Consider the following 27,443-nt stretch of genomic DNA (forward strand, 5'->3'; position numbering starts at 1 on the left):
GGACAGCAAAGAAAAAATATGGAAATCTTTCACACTAAAGCAGAGCCAATGAACTCAGCAGAGCAGAGCATGGCTCCTCACTCAGCAGGAGGCTGTGGGCAGAGTGGGCATTTCAACTGGCCAGTCCAAGACCACCTCATAACCCAAAAAGTACAGGAATTCTTTCACGTGCACTGCTTGACACCTCACAAAGCACACTTATATTCAACATAGGTATTCATGTGTCTGTCTGCCCAGTTGGACTATAAGTATTTTAGGGCAAACAAGCAGATAAAAAAGACTACTGACACATCATGAAAGAAAAAAATATGAATTTTTATGACCTACACTTTCCTCAGAGTTATCAGTTCCTTTACAGGGCACAAATCTCTGGAATTGTGGCAGATGGAAAGTGAGAACTGCGTGAAAGAAGAGAGATGAAGGCATGAGAGAGGACGGAGTGTGGGAAGGAATCATCCAGAGGAGGGCAGAGATGAAGGAATCAAGGAAAGGGAGCAGAGAGGGGGTCCAGGGACATCAGAGAGAGAACATGAGTTTCCCGATAACCTAGAAGGAAATCAGACAATGGACAAAGTAATTCTGCGTGCTGTTTTGACGGCGGCAAGGAAGGAAAGACAGAGCTAGTATTGTTAAGCATTTATACATGCAACGCAATAGAAAGGAGCGTCTGTGTGTGTGTGTGTGTGTGTGTGTGTGTTTAACCCTCACAACAACCTAATAAGGTGGACACTATTATATCCATTTTACAGATAAGGAAAATGAGGCTCAGAGAGGTTAAGTGATTGGCTCAAGTCACAGAGATAATAAGTGACAGCATCAAAACTGAAGAACTCTCTGATTCCAAATTCCACAGGTTTTTTTTTTTTTTTTTTTTTTTTTTAGCTATCCATCTCTCTCTCTGAATAAGATAGCAAAGGACTGGGGGAAAGGTGGGATGATCATGCTCACTAAAAGCTGGAACCATGTCTCCAAACTGTGCCCACAAACTCCCAGGACCTTGAGTGGTGCCTGACCTACTTTTGAAGACTTCCTATGGGAACAAATTTGACAGTTAACATTTTCTAGGAGTTCCCGTCGTGGCACGGTGATAATGAATCTCACTAGGAACCATGAGGTGGTAGGTTCGACCCCTGGCCTGGCTCAGTGGGTTAAGGATCTGGCGTTGCTGTGAGCTGTGGCATAGGTTCCAGACGCGGCTCAGATCTGGTGTTGCTGTGGTTGTGGCGCAGATGAGCAGCTACAGCCTGGGAACCTCCATATGCCATGAGTGCAGCCCTAAAAAGACCAAAAAAAAATTTTTTTTCTAGATAATTTGTATATGAACATTTAAAAATAAAGATGACAAGCTTTGCCTCCTGTATCAATTTTTAAACAGTCTGTGGTAAAACACTAAGTTCAGGGAACACCAAGAAAACCCTTACGGGTTATTTATCCCTTACTTTGTATTGAAATACAAGCTGTATATAACAAACCAATGATTTCATGGATATTACTGCTTATGATGAAGCTAAGTAAAAATCTAAGGACCTAACAGAACAGGTGGTAGATGGACGTTAACAAAACTCATGAAAGTGGCATGTGAACAGGCGAGGTTTGGGATACATATGCGAGTATGTTGAGAGAAAAGCAGGGTTCAAAATCCACCATCTGGATAATGCATTTTAGCTCCCATGCAGGAAGATTCACATGGAGAAGATGAACGCACATGGATAATTCCTCTGGAGAGGGAAGGGGGAGAGATAGGGCCTTTGCTCACTTACCAAGGGGGCCTCAGAGATAAGTCAGATGCCCCCATCCATCCCTACCTGGAGAACCACTAAACATGGGCACAAATGCCATGATCCCAGGAGCTGGGCACTGGTAGGTGGCAGTATTTGTGCAAGTTTACATGGTCACTGAGACTTGAGTACCATCTTTTTATATTGATTTGATAAGATTTGCTTTCCCGGCCGCAGGTGAATGGTGTTAGGGTGAATGCAGCAGGATAGGGCAGAGCAGAGACTGGAGGAAAAGGCGGACACAACAACACTTCCCAGGGCTCAGCTCTTCAAGGGCCACAGAGGCTACAGAGCCACCTGGGTTGTTGACCATCAGAGTGGAAGAGACCTCAGACATTAAATAATCCAGCTCTCTCATTTTCCAGTTGAAAAATAGGAATCCAGGGTCGTTGGGTGAAGGTCACAGGGCTGACTGGTAACCAAAGTTATATCAGTTAAAGGCTCCCCTTCCAGGGTTCTTTTAAGATGCATGGCTCTCTCAGCCAGTTTCCCAATCAGGAGTTTTATGATTGCCTGTCTCCCTGGCAGAGATAGAAACTGCCATCTTATTCAACTCATCTGATGATCTGGTAGAGGATTCAGAGGGGAAAGAAGAGAAACGCTGAAGGAGAGATGTCTGAGGCGAATCTCATCATGGGACCAGGCGATGCCCCCACCCAGCTCAGAGCTGGGCTTGCTATGACGCACCGGGGCTCGCGGTTTGGAGCGGGGGCTGCGCGGGACTCATAAAAGATACGAGGGAAAGAAAAGTGGCAGAAAGTAGAAGCTTTTTCCTTCAGAGAGAGGTCCTTGAGTCTCCAAAGAAATACACATGCACGAAAGTTAAGGGCACCACACCTGCCTTCCCCAGATGGGGCTCCCTGCGCAAATGCCTCCTCCTTCTCCCGGATTTTCCAACGTTGGCGCCAGCTCCTCCCTCGCCCAAGCAGGGCTCAGGTCCCCGCACCAAGCGCCCATCCGCGCGGCGGCTGGGGGGCGGCGGGGAGTGGGCCTCGCTCGCTGCCATTGGTTGGACGGCCGGGGGCGGAGGGAAGACTCGGGCTGCGCCCGCAGCCGGCCGGCGCGCCCCACATTCCCACCGACCGCTCCGCCGGCGCGGATCCGCTAGACCCGTGTTCGCAAGGAGCTCGGCGTAGCCGCGTCCCATCCCGTGCGGGAGCCGGCAGGGGAGACCCGCGCGTCCAGACCGAAGGTCAGTGAGCGGCTCCGGACTCCGCCCGAGAGCGCAGGCACGAGAGTGGGAGCTGGGGACGCGCAGCTGCGGAGCGCTGGAGTGGGCTCGCCCTCTTCCGCGGCACCCTGACTCCTCTCCTAGAGCGGCCTCGGGTCCTGTTGGCTTGACTGCCTCCTGAGCCGCCTCGCAAACTCTCCCCAGCTCCCAGCGGTTTGGCTCCCTACCCTGGACAGCCCCGAATCTGTCCCCTTCCTGCGGGCCACGTCCTTATGGACGGCGAGCAGCTTCTGCTGCCTGGCTCTCCCTATTCCCGGGGTGACTTCATGGGGCTACAGGAGGACGCAATGTCCTTGGTTCGGGGATGACCCGCTTCTGTCCCAGACACAAGGAGCCGGGGAGGTCGGCCCTCGCGTCTGCGGCTGCAAAGGTTGATTGATTCCCCGGTGCAAGTGCCGACAGTTCTGCACTTGGGGGAGTGTTTCTAGATGCATTTTGCTTACTTTCGCCTTTGTGGTGTGTGCGGTCACGCTCGTGTTCAGTGCCTGCCTGCGTCTCCAGGGTCATTACGTCCCTTTCTGGGCACCTGCCGCGCGCACTTGACTACCCGCTTTGAACCTTACCTTGCTCGCGTTGAGTCTTTTCACCCGTCTCCTGTGGCTCCAAATCCGAGGGAGTTCTACCTGGCGCTGAACACGCTGGCGTTCCCCAGAGGTGGTTTCCCGAGTTCCTGGGAAAATCTTGCGGGAAAACGCACCAGCTACCTTTCCCTTTCCCCCGATGAGATGGGAACCCTACGTCTCCCTGCCGAGGTGCGTGGATCTTGGGCAAATTGTTCGAGGAGGGAGGTGTGTGATGTGCCGTCCCGCGGGAGCAGAAGGACCCCGTCATTCACAGAAACGTCTCGTCGAGTACCAGACCGGGTTAGCGGTCTGTACATGCTCGCTTTCCACCGCTAGACGCCTGATCCTGGCTTTGGTGTCAGACTCCAGAAATAGGGTCTGTTTCTTAATGTCCTTCATTTCCTTCACGTCCATTAAATTTCCTTTGGAAAATTTTCCGCTGAAATGAGCACTTGGGTGATTCTTTGCAGGGGGTAATGGTTTCCGATGGCTGCATGACGTCTCAAAGCCATCGCATTTGGTTCAGTCCAGTGCAGGTGCAAAGGGCGGGAAATAGCGATGACGTCGCAGGTCGACCTGAGGGACCAGTCCCCAAGATCTTTTTTCTCAGGTACTTTTTTAACTTAGATTTTCCACGTTCATTGCCAGACAACTGACTATCAACAGAAAAAAGGCAAGATAAGCGATACTCTTCTTAGAAGGTTTACGTCTTAATGCAGTCTTCCATCCCGGTGCATACGCCTTAAAAAAAAAAAAAAAAAAAGTAGTATTCAATTAGCTTCTAGTCCGAGTGTTAGCTTACTTGTGATCTAGTTCCCAAACATAAATATATTTTGTGACTAAAATGTTTTATTTTGCTAAGTATAAAGGCATCTTGCCCCCCCCCATGTACACCCTTTATAATCAGGATGCAGTTGATGAGTAATGTAAATGGCTTATTGAAGTGTGTGTTAGTGAGACTGCCTTGCACCAACATCACCCACACAGGGCATTTCTCAGTCACCTTCAAATTCTGGGCATTGTGGGGATGGGGGAACCATTTGCCAACCTCAGAAACATTCTGGGAAGAGTGAATTCCAGAAAGTGGGTGGGGTATTCCATTTTTGTGTTTGGGGTTTGAGGTTTATTATTTATTTGGCTCATTTATTGACTATTTCTGATTCCTCTACATAAGGCAAAATGCTTTGAAGAGCTCACCACATACACATTCCTGATTTTCATTAAAGCGCCTCGTGAAAGGTAAGATCCATTCTGTCCTCCCTGTTGTTGGTCAGTTCAAGTCAAGAGATTTTTACTGGCTGTCTGTGATGGGAAGAGATAAGTAACGGTGTGATGCTGCGTGACATCAAATCTGTCAGCGGGTTTATTTGCAGGTTTCCTGAGTTTCTTTTTTATTGTTCTTTTCTAATGAAGGCAGATGGATGACAGAAGTGATTGGTGAGAATGATTAATCATACTAATCATTAAGAAAACCTGAAGTCATAAATTTATTCTAACAATTAAAGATTAACCCATCACAGGCAAAATGCTCTCATCTGGCTCTATTCTAGATCAAGTCTCAGCCCATCTGATAATAGCTCTTCTACTCTGGGCTTATTCTTCTCCCTGTGCTTGTATTATTAAAATACGAAGTTTTTATAATAATTCTTTTTTAAAAAGTAATTTAAAGGAATTAAATAAAAATAATTTACTAATAATTCTTTTTAAAAGTTTGTAGAATTAATATATTTTTATATTTAAATATATGTTTAGATATACTTAGCAATCAGGGAAAAACAAAAAGTAAAATTATGGGTGAATTTTTGTGTTTTGCTCATTTGGGATTTTTTAATTTAATTTTATTTTAATTTAATTTAATTTAATTTAATTTAATTATTTATTTATTTTGTCTTTTTGCCATTCCTTGGGCCGCTCCCGCGCATATAGAGATTTCCAGGCTAGGGATCCAATCGGAGCTGTAGCCGCCGGGCTAGCCGCCGGCCTACACCAGAGCCATAGCAATGCGGGATCTGAGCCGCATCTGCAACCTATACCACAGCTCACGGCAATACTGGATCCTCAACCCACTGAGCAAGGCCAGGGATCAAACACGCAACCTCATGGTTCCTAGTCGGATTCGTTAACCACTGAGCCATGACGGGAACTCCTGGGTTTTTTTAATAGTAATTTCAGAACCTGGAAAATTATGAAAAGCCTTTGACATGAGGCATTGTGTAGGTCCCACTCTGCCTGGTTCCTGGTACCCATGAGCCATTCCATAGACGTTTGTTAGATAAAACTAGAAGCCAAACAGTAGTGTGGTAGAAGAATGTCATTTCCTTCAAATAAATATGTATGGAGCATATTGTATTATTATATTACTACTTTAATACAAAGCATCACAGATTTAACTTTTATAGACTATTTCATTATTATTCATAATGACAACTAAAAAAATAATAAAACCTTTAAGTTAGTTAATGGAATTAGGGGGCCCATCAGAAAGGAAGCTCAGATTAAGTGCATGAGTTGGCAGGATTCCTTTTAGCTAACAGATGTCCCTAGAGAAATCAAGCCAGAGGCTTAGATGCTGTGATCCATGATACGTACGTGTGGACCAGCCTTTGACGCAGAACTAGAGAGTCCATTTGTGCATTCACTGGCCTTTTCAGGTCCAGGGTGGTAGACTTGTGGGCCACATTCTGGGGCCTCATCACCTCTGATTCTGATCTGTGGCAGATCTGTCCATGGAATAGCGTTCTGAGGGGCTCAGTCCCATGACACAGAAGGCCTCATCCTTCAAGAGCTCCATATGAACAGAATCCATGCTGCTCATGCTCACATTTGGAAACAGGAAGTAGTCATTGTTTAGTCTACACTCAGTTTTCGCAACAACAACCAGAAAAAAGAGGAGATTCTGAGGAGTTAAGTAGCCATATACAATTTGTCAGTATCTCTAAACATGAAATGGCACAATCCAGCCAAAATAGTGTCAGTATTTCAAACCTCTGAATTCATATCAGGAGCAGGGTAGACTAGCATTAATATTTCCTGAGTTCCTCACTTCTAGATTACCATCTATTAAGCTGCATTAACATGGAAGCTCAGTTGACCCAGATTTACAATTTGTATAATAGGTTTAATCGTTGATGCTGCTCCTGTTACAGACAATAGTGAACAGGTCTGGACACTGTTAGCCTGCCATAGTTGTTAAAAAGGGTAACTTTAAGAAGGTAACAGACCTGAATACAATTTCTGATCAGAAACAAAAGGGTAGATGGCTATAAGAATCTATTTCAAACTCAGTAAGACAGGAAGATGACTTAAACCAAAGTTAAAATACTAAAGCAGTTCATTCCGGGAACACAACATATAGATCCGCTCCCCGAGGTAGCCAAGACAGCAACTTTCCTGACTCATTTGCCACAGTAGGCTAGTACCGATCTGAAGTGCCTGGCCATCTATCAACTGTTGCCGATTAAGCTGATTTGGTTCTTAATCCCCTTCAATTTTCCTATGACCAGGATTATAGTGGAGGGATTTACTCTTCTCATTTCTTAAATAGAACATTCAGAACAAGCTGGAAAGTGTAACTGCAACAGAAAATGCAGTCAAGACCTATTGGGCAGGTTGAGTTACCGGCTTCAGCCTGAGAGTCTTAAACTTTTGAAATAACAGGTACATAGGAACTATTTCAAAACCCTGCGTTAAGCATATACATTTCAAAAACAGGAGGAAGGGGAGGAAGAGAAAGTTCTAGACTTAAAAACCAGTTATATTTTCACTGCATAGCTATCATTAAATTTTATTTCTATTTCTGAAAGAAAATATCTGTACCGTAATGTTTTCCTGATTAAAACTCATGTTCTCTGTATCAGAATTCAAATACAGACATGCAGAAAATAGAATATGAACATACCTACATCACCCACTAACAGAAACATATGTTAACTGTTGCATAACCTCTTATTTCCTTTAGTTTAGTTTGGTTTAGTTTGATTTGGTTTGGTTTTTGCATACCTCTAAAATTGTGTATGTATGTGTAAGCAGCAGTGGCTATGCTAGTTTTACAAACATGGAACCATACTTCGCATGATTCTGAAGCTTACTTTTTGGACTTTGCCATACATGCCCAGCATCTTTCCAAGTCAGAAAATATAATCCTTTTGATTACATCAAAATCCTTCATTTGTATGACTCTTCCATTGTTTATTTAGCTGAGCCTTGACTCATGGACAGCTTGGTAGCTCCAATGTTTAGCTACAGAGTCATCTTTGTGCATGTGACTTTTAAATTTGTCTGATTTTTCCTGTAGAGTAAATTCTCACAATTTATTATTTATATTATTAGCCTATAATGCCATACATTTTTGAATAAAAAAGGAAGCACTCAATAATTCATCCAACAAGTCATAGGTGTCCCCCACTCTGACCCAGAGTTACTATCTATATGCTTGACACATTTATTTTTTGCACTTAAAGTTTTTACTGCTGTTTAACATTCACAGAGAAAGTACACAAGTCCCAAGTCCATAATATATGATTTATGTATTTAATTTGAACACACCCATGTAAATGGAATACAGGTCAAAAAATAAAATATTTACCAACATCCACCTCCATGCCCCTCATATGCCTTGGCAACCAAGTGATGATTGTAACAATTCCTCACGGAAAGTCCTTGGTGAGCTCGTTGACCTTGGTTTTCAAGTTTTAGACCATGGGCACTTTGCCTTTAAGATTGACAGTGGAATATTGATTGATGCTTCTCAGACCTTCGAAGACTCCTTGTCAATAAAATTGTCCTGGTTCAACTGAATTAGTTTTCAAGATCCTTCATTCTGTCCTCTTATCACTTTATCATCCAAATCAATTCTGGTCTTATAGTTATCCATTAGACCCTGCTTGGTACATATTTGGATTGATATGATAAATTAACCTCTGGATAACAAAAGAAATTGATTAACTTGTCTTTCATCAGATTTCCTCTTGTTGGCCACCCTGCTGAGTATATAGATGGATTTAGAGTTGGGAAAGGAGTTCTGGGTTCCCAGTTTGTGGTTTCTGTCACCAGCTGTCTCCTTCCACCATCCTTCTTCATAAAGAGTATAAACAATGACCTTCGAAAATCACTTTACTTTTGGAGACCTCAGTCTCCTGATTTTTAATAACTTCCAGCTCCTAATTCTATGAAAAATATTTTCCTTTGGTGCTGATGTTGTTGTTGCTTGTTTGGTTTTTGTTTTGGTATTGTTTGGTTTTTTTTAAGATGAAAGTTAATATTGAGAGGACCAGAAGGAAATAAAGAATAAATTAGATACATGAAAATATTTTTAGTTCCACAATAATGAAATGAGAAAATATTTGCTTCTTTTATGCTTATGTGTTTTCACTCGTTTTATTATTTTTCTAAGAAGCTAGGGTCTGAATCAGTATCCTAGCACAATTCTGCTAAGGAGACCACTGCTCATATCACCATAGCTATGCTCTAGATGAAGTGCTACTCAAAAGTATGGTTCATACACCTGCGCCAGCCCTTGAATTGTTAATTGCTCATTCATCATGACATATGGAGCTTGAGCCAGAATATAAATCAAATAAGACACTAAGCATAATTTTTAGTTAAGATTACTTTTTTTTGCAGTAAGATCTTCTTGATGAAAGAAGCAGTGCTTTACAAGTTCCTCTTCTCACAAGAACTAAAACCCCACATATTCATGAGGGAGCCAAGTGGCTACCTTGAGTAGCTTTGGTCTCTAACATGGCGCTTTGTGGTTAAATTGAGAAATTTATAAAAATGTAAACATTTTCTCTTTCTGTGCTGATTTTCAATTGAACCATTTTGTTTTGTTTGTTTGTTTTAGGGGTAGGGTGTTTTTATCCTTGAGACAGAGTGACTAACTGAGCCCCATGGCATGTGATAGTTTTGAATGCAATAAATTATTACACCCTTCCCTACAACGATCAGGGTATTGTCCTTCTCTTTCCCTCTCTCTCTCTTTTGGCCACACTCGCAGCATATGGAAGTTCCAAGCTGCTGCAGTGACAATGCTGGATCTTTAACCCACTGCGCCACAAGAGAACTCTCTTGACCTCATCTCTTTTATCTTCATAAACGAGCACAGTGACAAGGGTGTGATTAAAAGGCACTTGGTAATTTTCAAAGGATGGAATTATCAAAGAGTTTAGTTTGCACTTTAAAAACAATGCATCCTGTTTCCACATCCTCTTTGATCACTATGGTAAACTCCCTCTTGATTTGTATTGTGCTCTTCAGAATACATTTGTTACAACTACTCGGCTATGTTCACAGCAATGTATTTTGGTATTTACATCTGATTCTTCCATCCTTTCCTTAGTCATCCTGATGGACACTTGACTAAATAAAATTTTTGTTGAACTTTGTTGAGAGACACAATGGCATGATAAAAGTATGGTCAAAGTCTGCTTTGAAGCCTGGAACTATTCATTTTATTGTCATAACTAAAATATTTATAAATTTAGGAAGTGTTCATCATTTTTCTTTACTACTGAATAATTATCTTTGACTAATCAATATAGGTTTATACAAGATCTTTTATCCATTCATTCAATAAATATTACTGTGCATCTAAAAATAGAAAAAATAGGGACTACCCATCTAAGAAGCTGAAGTTTCTTCATGCCTTTATCCTTTTATTCCTGCAACCATCCAACAAATAAATACCTATTAAGCATCTTTACACCCAAATGTGCTGATTCGTGGCTAGAAAGATTAGTCCTCTATTCTAAGAGTGCATAGTCTATCAAAGCAGATCAATAGGTTAACAAATATAATATGTATAATAACATGTGACAGAGGTATAGAAAGTATCAAGAGAATGCAGAGGAAGGAGCCAGAAACTTGCAGAGAGAAAACATGTGGGGATTTATACTATGAGTGAATAACTAGATGAGACAGAGGGGGAAGGTTTGTGAAGAGTCTTGAAGAATGAACGAATTGAATTTGGGGTGGAGTTAGGGAGACAACATGCAAACATAAGAATTAAACATAAGGATTTTTTAAAAAAACTTTGGGAAATCTAGAACGGTTTGATATGCCTGCCACACCAGACTTAGGTGCAATGAAAAAGAATGAGACAGGAAAAGTAGCATGTGGACAAAACAAGGAACATATAAGAAAAGCCTTTAAGATTTTTTTTTTTTTACTTAAGATGGTCACTATAAAAATATAGACTCATGTACATAATGGTAATATTTTATCACCTTCCATAACAAGTAGTTGTTGAATGAATAATCGAATGAATCAAAGAATATCGTTTTCCTTAACCAAAGGCTTAAACACTGTCCCTTAATTTGTATGAGTTGTTTTTTCCATTAGGGGTCACGAGTTAGTCTAAATATCTTTATTGTCTCTCCCTTGGTCCCTCTTGAAACCACTTGCACGTGTTAAGGTGACAGCTGTCAGGACTGTCCTTATACAGCGGCACCTCAGCTTGTCAGGGAATATGCTATTCCAGTAGCTAACTCTCATCCCTTTCCACCTCACCCTTATAAGAAATTAAAGCAAACCAAAAACATTCTTTACAACCTTCTTTCTCACCAGAGCCAAAAGAGTTTTAATATAATACATAACAGTCCATACAGCTCTCCATTCTTCAGAATTTGACTTTTAAAGTAAATTTCTTGAACACCTATCATAACCTCTGCTGCCACAGTATAGTGAGATCTTACCTCAGTAGAAGTCACAATAAAAAGAAATAAACCTATAATCTCAGCAGCTTAAAGCAAGAGAAGAATATTTACTGTTCACATGAGGTATTAATACAGCCAGCCAGCAAGGGATGGAAGCACTCATTGTGGTCACCCAGGAATCCAGACCGACAGAAGCTGGCCCTGCTCCCAATTACTGCAGCAGAAGGAGGGGACAGGGCAAATCTCACACAGTCTTACATTTTCTAGCCAGAAGTGACACATGCCATTTTTACCAAGTTCTATTACAAAGAACAAGTCATGAGGCCACCCCAATTTCAGAAGCAGCGGAAACGTAAGTCCTACAACATGCCTGGCAAAGGGAAGAATAATAGAAACACGGGACCTCACTAAGGACCACGGGTCTCTAATTTATCCTTCTTTTATCTTCAACAGCCCCGGAGAGAAGAAATGTAATAAACATAATATTTGGAGACACAAGAATATAGATTTGAATTCCAGTCCTGTCTCTAAGGGGCTGGGTGACCTTGGCAAGCTTTTAAATTCCCTGATCCTTAATTTTCTCATCAGTTAAAGAAAAGCTAGGGCTAATAATAACTACAGTAAAGAACTGTGATGATTAAAGGAAATATACCTGCATCATTCATGCTCTCTCTCACACATACACACACACACACATTCACAAAACTAGTATACACTTTTAGTTAATAAACATTGGCTGCTCTCGTTCATTTTGTTGTTGTTTTTCCTAATGTGTTTGTCTGGACATTCTTTCTCCTACACAAGCATCCCGGGTCTACCTCCCCCAGCCTGTGGCATTCTGAAGACTTGTTCCCACTCCACAGTGACTTGGGCATGCTCCTGCCATCCCCTTCCCTCTACTTCCCAGCACTTTTCTGGCATGATGTGCCCCCTACATCCCAGTGCACGGCGCCAAAATAAAAGAGCAGTGCTCTTAGGTATGAGAGCAGTGAGTATGAATGTGTGTTTCTGACCAAGGCTACTCCTACAATTGAATAAAAAACACAGAGCCCACAACCTGAAAGGGTAAAGTGAGGAGCTCAACCCTGACAAAGGACAAAGCCAAAGTCAGTTAAATCTTATATAAAAGATACTCATGATTTCTTTAAGTAAAACCATATTTATTTATATGTTTAAAAAATGTTTAAGTCTTTTATATAGGTCATCAATGTGGTAGTCTGTTTTCCACAAATAATTCCTAATTATTTTTCAGTTTGACCTCCTTGCATTTAATGTTGAAATACATTCTGGGGGAATTTGAGCCTACACCTGTTTATTGCTTCCATATTTTCTTTGACCAAGTTCTGATCCTGAATTGTTATCTCAAAAGACAGCAGGCTGCCGAGGACTTCATTTCCTCCCACACTTGATAGCCTGCCATACCATTTAGTTCCGTGTTACAAGGAACATGTAGCCATTCTCTTTGTCAGCCAGACTTTTGAGGTAATTGTGCTGTGAGAGAAAGAGAGAGGGAAAAAGAAAGAGAGAGAGAGAGAGAGAAAGAGAGAGAGAGAGAGAGGGAGAAAGAAAGAAAGAAAGAAAGAAAGAAAGAAAGAAAGAAAGAGAAAGAAAGAAAGAAAGGGAAAGAGAGAGAGAGGGAGAAAGAGAGAGAGAGGGAGAAAGAGAGAGAGAGGGAGAAAGAGAGGAAGGAAGGAAGAAAGCATATGAATGAGAGGATATTAAGGCAAGCTCTGCTGCTTCGTTCACGTAGAGGATTAGCAGGACCATGGGAAGTCCCTCCTGGGAACATGCTTCCTGCTGAAGGACACAATGTCCGTCCTCTTTCCCGTCTCCTGCCCTCCCTGGTGAACCTGGAAATCCTGGTGGAAGAGTAATTTCAGAATCAGGAGAGAACAATTTGTCTCCTTCTAGGGCTGGAGTTTTAAGTAACCTCTGCCTACAATCTGACTCATCTGGCACTCATCAATTTGGGGTACCTGCCTAGAGCCTCAATCATATGATTGGTGATGACTGGCAAAAAGAACTGTTAATATCAGTGCTCCCCATTTTTTTTCCATCTGCAGCAGCATTTTGCAATGACTAGATTCATTCTTAAAATTATTTATTGGCTTCTATTGCAAAAGATCCTGATGCTGGACTGGAAAAGAGTTCATGTGGTTGGGTTTAGCCTCTTGCCACACGAGAGGACTCTCCACACCAGGGCAGTCGGAAGGCGGTTGCTACTTTAACAGTTGCAAAGAGTGTGAGCTCTTTGATCTGCTGAAATTGGTGTTTGAAGACTGTTTGACGCCTCCTGTCTAAATCAAGCTTCCTACGTGTGCTAAGATTATTTGCTGCTGCTGTTTCCTGCAGTCCCGGTGTGGAACCTGGACCTCCTTGGCTATTGAGGGGTCTCAGTGAGTTTCCCCAGTGTCCACTTACTCATTAGTCCTCATTAGAAAACGACTCTCTCTCAGACCTTGAGGACATTGTGTCAAGAGAAATAAGTCAGAAAGAGAAAGACAAATACCACCAGATATCGCTTATATGTGGAATCTAAAACAAAAACAAAAACAAAAAAGTGAGCTCATAGATCACAGGACAGACTAGTAGGGGAATAAATTAAATGCGTGAATGTGGTCAAAAGGTACAAATTTCCAGTTGTAAAATAAATAAGTCAAGGAGATATTGCATACAGCATGGTGACTCTAGCTAATAATACTGTATTGTATATTTGAAGTTACTTTGCTAAAAGAGTAGATCTTAAAAACTTTCATTACAGGGAAAGAAAAATCATAGCTATAGATGATATCAGATGTTGACTTATTGGGTCATTTTGCAATATACAAATATCAAATCATTATGTTGTACACCCAAAACTAATAGAATGTTATATGGCAATTATATGTCAATTTCTTATTTTTATTTTTATTTGTCTTTGTGGGGCCACACCCATGGCATATGGAAGTTCCCAGGCTAGGAGTTGAATCGGAGCTGTAGCTGCCGGCCACAGCCATGGCAACGCAGGATCCGAGCCTGGTCTGCGAACTACACCACAGCTCATGGCAACACTGGATCCTTAACCCACTGAGCAAGGCTAGGGATTGAACCTGTGTCCTCATGGATGCTAGTCAGATTCATTTCTGCTGAGCCACAACGGGAACTCCAATTATATCTCAATTTTTAAAAAAAGAAAGAAAACTAATCTCTCTTGATTCAAGATCCCTCCAAAGCCCCGCCCTCTGACTGGCTATTTAAACTACAGGAAAGCTGTTCTTGGCTGCCTCTGAAGACTAATGATGCAAGATGGACATAAATGCATTTGATGATCCTGGAGGCTCAGACTGAGATTCAGACCAGTGGGTGGTGGCAGAGTGAAGTCATGAGCAAGTCTGGCTGGCCAGTCACCATTTCTGGTCTTCATGCAGCATCTCCCACCACGGTAGATCCAGTTCCCTTGGGCATGTTAAACTTCCTCTAATCATTCTCTGATGCTTCACCTCCTGTACCTGGGGATTAGTGGGCATCAAGAGCTGATGGTAGCAGCAAATATTTGAACTTCTCCAGTGCCCGCTGAAGAATTGCGCTTAATCACTGAATTTCTTTAGGAGCTTCTAATATTTTAGTTGACTTACTGCATATTATAAACAAGTATATTTTCCTAATACCTTTGCAGATAAATCATTTCTCCCAACTTATATGTTGAAAAACTCCAATCCTACTGAAAAGCTTCAAGAATAACAACAATGGACATCTATATTTCCTTTAACTAATCAGTTGTTAACATTTTAACACATTTTCTTTATCATCTTTTCTTTCTATATGTGTATATGTGTGTACTTATTTTTGTATTTTGGCTGAACCATTTGAGGATTAGTTGCTGATATTGTGACACTTTATAGTTACATACTTTGAACACGTATTTCCCAACAACACGAATGTTCTCCTATATCACACTTAAGAACCCTAATATTAATACAATGCAATTATCCAACATACAGTCTGTGTCCACATTTGCCTGGTTATCCTAATAATGTCTTTAATAACAAAGCTGTTTTTCCTTTAGTTGGTTCAGGAATCTTTCATAGCATTAGAGGATAAATCTCGAAATGTGCATCCTAGTTTTTCTTTGAGTATTCAGCTGACTACTAAATAATGTAATGTGGCCAAAACTGGATATAGCCAAAACTGGATATAGCCAAAACTTAGCCTGCCAAAGCTGCCAATTAAGAATCATTATTCTTTTTAAATACCCATTTCATTGTGGAAAGCGTCATCCTATTTTGTCAGCAATAGAGGACTGGAAGAATGAGAGAACTCATTAGCAAAATTCATATGTATGTATTATACTAAGCACTGGGCTAATATCCAGAAGGGATGGACAATTTATACACTATGTAATCAACTAAGGTTCTATTTGGAGTTGTATTATAAGGGATGTTGGTTCATTAATTCAAGTAAGTGCTATGCCTTGGTTAAAAATGTCATCATATGGAAAATTTCATGAGCTTGAGTCCCTGCTGGGGAATGCAAGGACTCAAAATACTTATACATACTTGTCATACTCAAGTCCATTAATGGATTCCAGTCCATTAAGGAATAGGCTATAAAGCATCTTAGTTTAAACAAATACATGACAGATATAAATAATGGCCTGCTTAATTAATTTGCTAATACTGAAGTTCTTTTCAGACAACCTATATTGTCACTTTCTTTTTCCAAATTGAACCTCTACTTAATATTTATAGATGGAGAATGGTTATTAGTCTTTGACATATTTTTTTTTTTAATGGCCACACCCGTGGCGCATGGAAGTTCCCGGTCAAGAGACTGAATTCAAGCCAAAGCTGCAATCTACACCGTAGTTGCACCAATGCCAGATCCTTTAACCCGTTGCACTGGGCTGGGGATTGAATCCACAGCTCCACAGAGACCTGAACCACTGCAGTTGGATTCTTAGCCCACTGCACCACAGTAGGAACTCCGCATTTAGCATATTCTTAAGTGCAAAATTAGAGAAGTGGATACATTGGATAATTTATGTCCTTTCTTCCTTCTGCCTCAATTTTCAAGATATTTTAAGTCACAATCAAGTCTGGGGTTTAAGTTACAGAATGAATGAAATATTTACTGTATATCCATTCTTAGAAGTTGAAAATCTTCAAGACAAATGAGAATTTACAAGATAATGTACACAAAACAATAGACATTTATAGAAACATATACAAATAGAAAGGTTTTCATTGAATAAATTAGCCTGGAGCCTATGGGAGATGAAGTGAAATGGAATGAGGATTGGACAGAAAGAGGGATCAGTGGTAACAATAAGCCACAGACAGAGGACTATGTATTCAATGAGGGAGGTAACAACAGAAATAGGAAAAGAAAGAGTGGCATTGGCAGGGAGTGATACAAGTTCACATTTTCTTCTTATATTACATGGCACCCATGGCTCATGGCTGCCTACTTCTGAGGAGTCTGCTTAAAGTTAGGGTGGACTTCATCAAATGCTTATAGAAAACCCAAATTTCCAAGCTCTTCTATTTCCTTAGAGCAGCTTTAGCGGCACCCAAAGGCCCCTGAAGCCTGAGAGAGCAGACTGGGGGTACCTCGTGGTCCACCTCTGCAGGTTAAAAAAAAAAATTATGGCATTTGCAAAACTAAGTTTACAAGAACAAAATCTTTCCAAATGTCACACTCTATAAAGAGACTTTTAATGCGTATTTCCTGATTGGACCAAAAAATATGTTTGATACAAATTATTTTAACTAGAGGGATAGAATGAGAAACAATGGAAAAGGAGGAAATGCCATTCTCCAACCAGAGCATGGCTGAATGAGAATTTTCAAAAGTGTGTCTAGTCTTACTAACAATAAACAAGCTTTTTTTGTACAAATGCTATAATTTAACCCATTCTAGCTGCTCTAATAATAAAACATGTTTTTTTCTTAATACTCTTCTAAAATACTGGAAATGATCACAGCTGGGTGGAGGGAGAGAACTGAACCCAAAAGTCCTCATTAAAAATGCTGTAACATTTTGAAAGGTCACTCTTACCTCTTGCCATCTTCCTTCACACTGGTCCATTTCAACCTTGCCTATGATCTTCAAGACATTATTTCTCTGGCTGTTTGCTTTCTCTTCAGATCAAGTCTTTAGCCAATGACCGTTTTTCCTGTTCACTGAAAGTGACTTTGGTTGTTCTCCTACTTCTTGACCAATTCATGCTCCCTTCAACCTTTAAGTTGCCACTTTTATTTTGATTTAGACGAACTGTGTTAACCAAGAAGGGTCCAGTCTCCCCAAAGTGCAGGACAGAGCCCTCCTTGGGGTCTTTTTTAAATATCACCAAAGAATCATGAAAATGCTATGCCTAAAACTGGTTTTATATTTGACCTTTTTATCCAGTAAAGTATCCACTTAAACTCTCTTATTCTAAGGGAGTGTCATTTTTAAATAATTATTCTTACTCAAACAGTGATTTGAACATAAAATCTTTACAAGAAAAAGAAATATAGCAAATATTTATTAAGAATAATAGTTTGAAAAAAGAATAATAGTTCAATTTCCTCAGGAAAACAGTGCTATATAAGTGCAACTTTATAACTCATCCCTATAATTGCCTTTGAGGCTATGCAAGATAAATGGTCAAAACAGTTATATTCTTATCCTCTTTCTTATTTCTTTTAAATTTTGCTCAATCTACACTGATTTGTATATCAAGAAGAGGTATATTCTGAATATTCTGTGAATTATACCTTATGTAGATAACTAATTTTTAAAGAATTAGGACAAAATAATTAGCCTAACATGAAAGTATTTCTGAATATAATTTAATTATTTTGCTGAAGAAATATTTTATTGAGCCTGAGGCAAATCCAGAGAGATAAAAGTTATCACCGAGGTAAAGAGAGATAATAAGAGACTGGACTGAATCCAAAGCTATCTAATGACCTACCCTAGAAATTGATTTTTAAAATGAATCACAGATACTAAGCTGTTACTCTGACATTTCTTTAGTTTTCACCAAAATACTATGAAAAAGTTCTGATTGTATTTTTCTGATCATTCTTTTGAACGGTAGATAAAGAAGCCTGTCAATTTTCATTTTTTGGCTTACATTATCCAGTCCAGACTGTGAATTCCAGTGCATGATTCAGAATTTTCATCTCTCCCCATCTCTTTTCGTAAGATGGTCCTCTAAATCCGTATTTGATAACAGATAGACTTAGTTTTTTTCTTCCTTACTTGGTTTTGCTTTTAATCGAGCTGATAGAGGGAATCATAATAGATTCTACTCATTTTCACACAGAGACCCTCTCTCAAAGCATTGTATTGATTAAGTTGGAGCAGTTCTCAAATAGGCAATACATAGATGGGCATAATCAGCTTTAAATAAGTTTAGTAGTAAGAGAGTGAACTTTATTTTCATTATTGCAAGCCCCAGGGTAAGTGTTTGCCACTGACTGCAAGTGAAGATTTACATTTAGAGGAGAGTGGGTGGCAAGTATGTATTTCCAGCACCATCTCTCCCCTAGCTTGACCCAAAAGACCCCTGGGCAAAGAGAAAGCATTAAGAAAAAAGATAATCATGCAAAATGCAAAGGAAGGTTCCAGGTCTTGTATAGAACATGCTGTTTTCTAACTAAAAACATCTGTGCTGGAGTTCCCGTCATGGCTCAGTGGTTGATGAATCCAACTGGGAGCCATGAGGTTGCAGGTTCAATCCCTGGCCTCGTCAGTGGGTTGGGGATCCGACGTTACCATGCGCGGTGGTGTGGGTTGCGGATACGGCTCAGATCCTGCGTGGCTGTGGCTCTGGCGTAGGCCGGTGGCTACAGCTCCAATTAGACCCCAAGCCTGGGAGCCTCCACATGCCGTGGGTGTGGCCCTAGAAAAAACAGAAAGACAAAAAAAAAACAAAAAACAACTGTGCTCCTGTGATATGTTCCCTTCTAGATTCGGGAAATGGTGGTTTCTACAGAGAAAGAGATCTAATGTATCATCTAAAACTATTCATTGCATTATAATATGAAAACCTACAATTATAGACCGAAAAAGCTTTTTACCATGTCGTGTTCATACTTTATCAAATTGTTTCTAATGGTCTGGGAGGACCACCTTTTGGGGAAGGACACAGCAGGGCTTCTGATAAGAACGAAATGTTGATTCAACATCATGACAGCTAGGGCACTCTTTAAATAATGTCTGCAAGGGAACAAAGCAGCTTGTCCCAGAATTCCACAACAAAAAACCTTTCAAAGAGTTGTTATTCACATAGAAATGTATTTAAGTAAAAGGAAGACTCTCAGAGATAGCTGTGCCAGATTTGAGGCGGACGCTAGGCTGAGTTTTATGCACGCTTTTATACACCCTGCAATGTAGAAGTCAAGGTCCTGGCAGAGGCTCCACGCACAGGCTGGCTGCCAGAGGTCTTGTATTGCTTAAGGGAGAGAACTCAGAGATGAGAGCCTGTCAGCTCTTCTTTTACCAAGCGTGAAGGTACATGCCTGAGAGCAGGCTTTGCTCCCCCACAACTTTACAATCCTCATCATCGCCCCCATGGGAAGTTACGTCCATTCTTTCAGAGGGTCACAGAGGCGGGGCAGAGGCAGGGCACCGAGTGACATGGAAGCAGAGGCACCCCTCCCGCAGGTCGGCCTTCTCTGTGCTGCCCCTCCAGATCCCCAGCACACTGGGCTCTCCATGAGAACACAAGTCCGACCTTCCCCACTCCAGTAGGCGACTGCCTTTTGTAGATGTCTTCCCAGCACCGTTCTTTATTCCAAGAGACAAAGGGAAAGCTGGCTGACCGTGAACCGAAACATTGCCACAGACCTTCATTTATAGTATTGTGATTTCACAGTCTCATTTTCCTTTCTCGAAAATCACTTTCTGAGGATGGCTCAGAAAAAAAAAAGCATCACAATCCCCACGTGGCTTTAGGTGCCACCTGAAATGAGAGTCTGCTGTCGCTGCCCCTAGATGGGTCAAGGCTATGCATTTAAGATGAAGTCCCTTCCTTCTGTTCTTTAAACCTCATCTGTTTGGGAGAAATGCCCGAAAAACAGCATCTTGAGACACAATTGTTTGACATTGTTCCCACCTTCGTCTCCCTCACCGCTGTTACCGAGCCTAAGCACATACCATTTGGGTTTTAAAATGTCTGTAAGAAAATGAGAGGTAATGTCATCAAATTAAAATGATTTCTAGCAGTGCATACATGCTCTCTCTTCAGAGTAGAACAGTGAAATGAAATCTGTATCTGTCATGTTAAATTAAGAAGTATTCTGGAAATAATATTACATCTGAAGTATTGGGAGAGGATATTAAAGAAGATATTTAATTGTGAAAGGTCAAATAAGGACACAGGGTTTCATCTGCTCATTTCCACCATCTTCCAAGGCCCCTTGGAAGATCAGATGCTTTCCCCAAATCTTCTTAGCTTCATTTGCTATAAACGATTCCATAGATGTTTAAGGCTCGTAGTGGGCTTTGGTCGGAAGGAAGGATGTGAAAAGTACTCACGGAATATTTACACCAGTAAGAGATACCTTTGTTTTAGCAAGTGGTCCGGTGGCCAGTTGTAAGCTCTGTCATTGACTTTACAGTGACAGTGTCTGTGCCTCCTGCCCTACCTCAGAAAATAATACAGATCTAGGTAGCAAAGGTATTCCAGCTGAACCTACAAACTATTGGGCCAGCAGAGGCCTAGAAGTTTCTCTCATCTTTCTAGTCATTGGGAAAGAACTATTTACTGGTCCTTTACTTGGATGGCCTTTTATGATTTTCTAAGTACGACTCTGGAAATTGTATCACATCCTAACTCAGGACCTCGTGGAGAGGTAGGAAAGGTACTATTGGCCAAATGGGAGAAATGAGATACCAAGACTGAACAGGGAACTTGTCCAAAGTAAACGGCAGGTAGGAACCAGTTACGAAGCCCCGTCATTCTTCTCTTCCTACTATGGTTGAGGATACTAAGAACACCACTCAGGCATGAGTCCTAGTCAGTTCTTTGTCACTGACTAGCTGTGAACCCTGAGGAAATCCTTTCCCTCATCTGCAAAATGGGAATAATAATTCCTCTTCTACTTCCCCTACGAGGCAGTTTATATAAGGAACACACAAAAGGCACAGCCCGTACCTTCCTGCCCATGCCAGAAAAAGAGGATGTCAAGTCACGGCTACCAAACGACAGGACCCTTGAGAGCAGATGGCATAAAGGGTGAGGACGGGCAGGGCTAAAGTCCTGGCTTATCTTCTAATGCGATACATTTCTTTTGTCAAATCAATCAGCTGCTTTGTTCTCAGTTTCCTCAGCTAGATTTAGGGGGTCTTACCAAACATCTTGAATATTTTTTTCGATTCAGCCCACAAGATTCTTTCTCATACATCATGCTGCCTCTGAAATGCTGCTGTTTTCTCTAAGGAGGAATGGCTAGAGCATTTACGTGCTGTATGAGGCAAAGAATTGCCAAGTCAGTGTAACACGTCTGCAGTCCCACTGTGATAGTCTCTTTTTTTAAAGATTGTTAAGAGCCTGTAGCAGCCTAATGGAATTAAAATCACCAGGCAAAGCATAATGAGGAATAGGAGTCAAATTATTTTAGGAAGTACTAATAAGACACTGCCCGTGGCCTCCTCTGAGGAGTCACTAAGATCATTAGCCTGCTTGACTGCCGACAGGGGCAGCCTTCTCACAAGTGTCCCCTCGTTCCTAGCAATCATTAGTGCCACTCAGCCACAGCCACGGAGGACAAGGTCAGCCCCTCAAGGAATCAGCCACTTAATTAGATTTGGGGAGCGGAAGGGAAAGGCAAGTTTTCAAGGTAAAATGCAGGGCAGAGGGTAGGAAAAGGGAAAGCCAGGACAGAGTGGAAGTTTTTGCGTTAGCTCTTCACTACGTCTGATGCAAGGAAATTTGGAAATTTACAACGAAATGATCTAATGCCACGCAGGGCTAGGGAGAGAGCCTCTTTTCTGCATTTGAGGAAAAGGTGTCCACGGGGAGGGGTCATTCTCCCTCAGGCTGCCTCCCTTGTCCCCTTATGGACTAGGCAGAAGCTGGCTGTGACTCCTCCAATCACGGACGCGAGGGTGTCTGGGCCACGTGGCACCCATGCCCGGAGCTGCAGAATGACGCTCTGCTGCAGGGCTACCTGCCTGTCTCAGTCCACTTGGCTTCTGATGTTCCTCACAGACACCACACAAGGAGGGAGAATGTGTCCAGGAGCACTGCTTCCTCTGCACCCATTCTCTCTCTCTCTCTCTCTCTCTCTCTCTCTCACACACACACACACACACACACACACACACACACACACACGCATGCGCACGCACACACACTATGCACAGTACACACACACCACGCGCACACTACACACACCACACACACATACCATACACACACACACCACATACACACACCACACACATAAACACAGAATAAACTCATTTTGGTGCAGTCTGAACAGTTCACAAAGTGCTTCCATGTCTATTATTTTGATTCCAGCATAACAAAAAGGGAGGGGACAGAGTAGGTGATTTACCATTTCACAGATGAGAAAAGTGAAGCTCAAAAAATGTAGGCAACTTAGCCAACTTCCCAAAGATAAAGGGGAATTTGGGAGTCAAACTTAAGTCTTTCTGGCAGCAAACCTAGTAGTCTTTCTACCATCCAGAGAAAATCCAAGCTTTATTAATCTAAAGGTGTTTATTCAATGTCTAAAATATGCAGAACCAAGTATAGAGACAGATCTAAAAGAAAAGAATTATGTAGACGTGGCCCCCAATCTCAAAGGGATAAATCTTTTAAACAAATCGGCAAACTACGAAAAGCAAACTGACATGTGCAGGGAGTCTCCAAAGCGTGCCAGAAAGAACTACTGATCTGGAATTGTGCTAGTGGGCTGCAGAGTGCGTGGAATTCATTTTCTGGAGGAGGGAGGTTTGGAGCTAACTTTTGGGGCCTATTCTCAGAGCATCCACTTGGAGCATCTGTTGAAATCTCAGCAGATGGAACACATCACAAATGTATTTTCCTTTTTATTTTATCTTTAGTTCCTTGGAGAAACCTGGCACCTAGGGTACTATGGAGATCAAATAAAAGTGCATCATCACTTGTAATCTATAGACAAATGTTACTTGTTCACCGGGAAGTTATTTCGTTCTTTTCCCTTCCTGCTGGGTTTTATAATTAAGCCTTCATAAACTGAAAACTGAAAATGAGATTCCAGTGTGATATTTTTTTCCCTGAATAATGCACTCAGTTGTTTGGGGTGTTTTGTCTTTGTTTTTGTTTTTGCAGTGCTGATGGACACCTGATAGCCTACTGCCTTTGTGTGGAAACTGAGAAGATTTGCTGTGCTGATTTAACCGCCTGCAATTTTTTTCTGATGTTGTCATGACAAAAAGAATGCTGATTCTGTCCATTTGAACCTCTGTGTGAGCCTGACTTTGCATATCCTGGGCATTCTTCGACCTTCCGTAAAGATGTCTGAACCCGATGCTTCATCTGTGTTCTCAGGAAGCATGGAGAATGGAACTTTCCTCCAGCTCTTCCCCACATCCCTGTCCACATCGGTGGACCCGTCCTCAGGCCACTTGTCAAATGTCTACATCTACGTGTCCATATTCCTCAGCCTTTTAGCCTTCCTGCTTCTGCTTTTAATCATTGCCCTCCAGAGGCTCAAAAATATCATCTCCTCCAGTTCCTCCTACCCAGAGCACCCAAGTGATGCTGGAAGTTCCTTCACCAACTTGGAAGTCTGCAGTATTTCCTCACAAAGGTCCACTTTTTCAAACCTTTCATCCTGAAGAAAATGGAAGAATCCTTCGATGCTATGGCCACTTAAGGGGAAGTGTCACATGATGCAGATGCCTCAAGAAAGAAATGCCCCCGTTTTGATCTTTTCCACCAATTAGACCTGTTTCTCCTTCTCCTTCAGCCCTAACTACTGCTGTTCATGACGCTTTTCATTTGTGAACGTAGGCACTGATGCTGATGGAAATGCATGCAGGGTGCAGCTCTTCACCCAGACCACTTGATGAATCTGGAACTGGCTTCTTCTCGGTGGATCAGGCCATCCCGTTGGACACCTGAGGCAGCACTCACCTGGGGTGGTCTTGCAGAGGACGCTGGATCTCGGCTCTGCCCTTCTTTTCTTTTATGAAATAAGAATCTGAGTCAGCAGAAACTGGGAAAATGAGCTATGTATAAGGCATTTTCCATATTTAAAAGATAAAGTGAAAACACCAAATTAAAAAAAGAAGAGTCAATTTAGATTCCATGCATAACGTCTCCAAAACCGGAGGCAAAAATATGCTAAATGTTTTATTTCATTTACTTTTACAAATGAAAATCACATTTATTGATGAATTAAGTCACACTTGGAAAAGTCTTAGAAGACTTTGACTTTTAATAGCAAGGCAAATATGTGTTATGATGCAGTTTGTAATGTATTTCTGCCTCTTGGGAATTTCTCCTACTTATAGTCAAAATGCCCTATATTTGTGGAATTCTTTGTGATAACTGCTGTTGCTATTACTAAGAGAGGCGCCAGAGGAAACACAGGAACTATTATTTTATGTCTGTAATTTCCATCAACGGGGATCATACATATGGAAAATATTCATTTAGTTGTATTTTATACAGTAATAACTCCTAGTGGTTGTGTAAGAATGTTCCTTTATTCAGTTTCACAATCTTTATAAATTTAGTGCAAAATTATATTAAGGCTCCAAGATGTCAGATGTTTGTTTACTCGCATTAGACTGTAAAGCATAGAAGACACAACTGCTAATATCCACGCTTTTATCTACTTCTTGAATGTTACGTCTCTGACAAATTGTGCATTAATGTAATACTCTACATTAGGATTCCAGGATGTGGGTTTATGTTTAAAGTTGCAGACACTCAAGCTGGGTAGCTGCTGGGAGCTTAGTGATCCTGGGAGCTGCCATACTGTGGTCAGCCAAGCACATCTGAACTAGGGGGCTTTGTCCATGAAATGAGGCATACCCATGAGCATAGATATGGAATACAGATTGGAGCAGGGGTGGGTTATCAAGCTCCCCTTTAAAACCAAACAAAGCAAACTACAGCTTCTTAAAAGTAAGAAGTTTAATTTTTATTTCATTTATTTATTTTTTTTGTCTTTTTGTCTTTTCTATGGCCACACCTGCAGCATGGAGGTTCCCAGGCTAGGGGTCGAATCAGAGGTGAGGCACTGGCCTACACCAGAGCCACAGCAACGTGGGATCTGAGCCACGTCTGCAACCTACACCACAGCTCTGGGCAACACCGGACCCTTAACCCACTGAGCGAGGCCAGGGATCGAACCTGCCACCTCATGGTTCTTAGATTCATTTCTGCTGCGCCACTAGGGGAACTCCAGAACATCCTAATTTTTTTTTTTTTTGGTCTTTTGTCCTTTTTTAGGGCCGCACCTGCGGCGTATGGAGGTTCCCAGGCTAGGGGTCCAATCGGAACTATAGCTGCTGGCCACAGCCACAGCCACAGCAACAAGGGATCCGAGCCGTGTCTTCGACCTACACCACAGCTCACAGCAACACCAGATCCTTAACCCACTGAATGAGGCGAGGGATTGAACCCGCAACCTCATGGTTCCTAGTCAGGTTGGTTACTCACTGAGCCACGACGGGAACTCCTAATTTTTAAAGTAAAGCATCCGCAGTGTAAATACTGAAAGTATTCAGCCTACGAGGCCCACTGTATCAACATGACCCTGTCTTCCCGTTGTGTTGATGCAACTACATCCTTCTTGTCCAAAACCTTTCCTAATCTCAAGTCGTTGGCCCTCAACCCACCCTTTGGTTTGTCTGTGTGGCATCTCCATCCAGAACTGGAATGGGATAAAGAATCCGCCTTTTTCATAGAGGATATCTTTGTCATTCTACAATCCTGAGACAGATGTAAAGTGACAGGGAGGATCAAAAAGGTTCCATTTTAATCCATAAGCCTCACTTTAATCAAACCACATTGCTATATCAGAAATATCCCCCAAACACCACAAGACCTGCAGAGTTGTTGCCCTAAAATGTATAATTAGTGAAAATGTTACCTCCGCTGTCATTTTAAAGCATAACATAAAGAATGTTATTATGTAGTATAAGTGCTGGACAAGAAAAATTCTGCTATTTTAGACCATTATCAGCATTCTGTTTGTGTGTGCATGTGTGTGTGTGTATACACAACACATTCTCAGAATATATATATATATTTTTTTTTTTTTCACACACTCCCAATTAAGAGTTGTGTGAAAGCTGCACAGGATTAGAGGCATCTATGTTATCACTTTCGCTCTTTGATTACTCTTGTTCTATTTTGGTTACCAAGGAAGAAAGGACGTGGATGAACTGATATGAATAAATAAAGGAGCAAATTCGCCCATAACAATTCAGTCTTAGTATGATCTCTTCTAAGTGGTAGCTTTATTCTCTTTCCTTCTGGAAGAGATCTATTTGTTTTAAATTTGCAGGCACCTCCCCCCACCACCCTGCCGTGACGGTTCTAGCTCTTAAAGTTAAGTAGAGTGACTGGGAAAAACATTCGAGGATGTAAAATAGAATTTGTCATTACCAGCTTCTCAGGATAACAGATTGTACAATTTAAGATGAATCTGTGTTAAGAGTTCAGAAAGGTTGGAAGACTGGGTCATAAATAAAGCAATTAACCCCACTGAAAGCCTGGTTCTTCTTTTATTTGTTCTCAGTGTGGTGGGCCACAAGCTTCTCTCCTAGGGAGGCTTTCGCTTCGCATCTGCTCCAAAGCAGGATCAAAAATTAGTGGCCCCCAAGTCAGCCTCTCTCTCTCTGAAAGGTCCCCTCCCTCTGGGGCAGTGAGCCCCCCACTTCCCTGATCAGAAGAACCACCTGGATGTGTGGGAAGTATTCAGGTTCCTGGGCCACAGCTCAGACCTCAGGAGTGGAGCCAGGGAAGCAGGAGGCCTCTGGGCGATGCTCACGGGCAGTGGACACACCAAGGCAGAAGAAGGGGCACATATATCACACGAGCATATTTGTGGAGGACCGGGAGGTGTTACCTCTGGACCTCGGCTTAAGTAACTGCTATTTCTCCAAGTGTCTCCTCCCTCCAACACTCACAGCTCACAGCTCCGCCCACTGGCACCTACTCATGTTTGCTGGAGTCTGAACTCCAGGCCACCCTCCTTTGATGGAAAGTTGCTGCCATCATGCTGGGCTCCGTGGGAGAGGG

At 41.8% G+C, this 27,443-nt stretch overlaps 3 protein-coding genes across 10 annotated transcripts in view; 2 read left to right on the forward strand and 1 right to left on the reverse strand.

Annotated features, from left to right (window-relative positions):
* LOC146398535 (uncharacterized) overlaps positions 1-26,906 on the forward strand; it is a 73,266-nt gene extending 46,360 nt beyond the window's left edge. Inside the window, exons 3-5 of the mRNA XM_084982500.1 lie at positions 2,629-2,970; positions 21,315-21,431; positions 23,514-26,906. Of these exons, the coding sequence (XP_084838626.1) occupies positions 2,629-2,970; positions 21,315-21,431; positions 23,514-23,530 (476 nt within the window). The 3' untranslated portion in view covers positions 23,531-26,906. The remainder of the gene's footprint in view (positions 1-2,628; positions 2,971-21,314; positions 21,432-23,513) is intronic.
* Positions 1-27,443, reverse strand: part of SPART (spartin) — a 388,960-nt gene that overhangs the window by 261,638 nt on the left and 99,879 nt on the right. For all 8 annotated transcript variants that reach the window (XM_084981527.1, XM_084981521.1, XM_084981528.1 and 5 more), the window contains one exon: positions 3,573-4,313. The gene's annotated coding sequence lies outside the window, so the exon portion shown is untranslated. The remainder of the gene's footprint in view (positions 1-3,572; positions 4,314-27,443) is intronic.
* SERTM1 (serine rich and transmembrane domain containing 1) lies at positions 23,699-26,906 on the forward strand. The gene has a single exon (XM_084981568.1). The coding sequence runs from the start codon at positions 23,699-23,701 to the stop codon at positions 24,020-24,022; it is 324 nt and encodes a 107-aa protein (XP_084837694.1). The 3' UTR covers positions 24,023-26,906.

This window comes from Sus scrofa, chromosome 11 (assembly GCF_054392235.1).
Source record: "Sus scrofa isolate SSC_HxYL_T2T_F1_AM1 chromosome 11, Sscrofa_HxYL_maternal_Yorkshire_Landrace_v2.0, whole genome shotgun sequence".
Lineage (NCBI taxonomy): Eukaryota > Metazoa > Chordata > Mammalia > Artiodactyla > Suidae > Sus > Sus scrofa.

Bases quoted from the DNA above. Each gene is read 5' to 3' on its own strand.
- SERTM1 (XM_084981568.1), top strand. From the start codon at position 23,699: ATGTCTGAACCCGATGCTTCATCTGTGTTCTCAGGAAGCATGGAGAAT.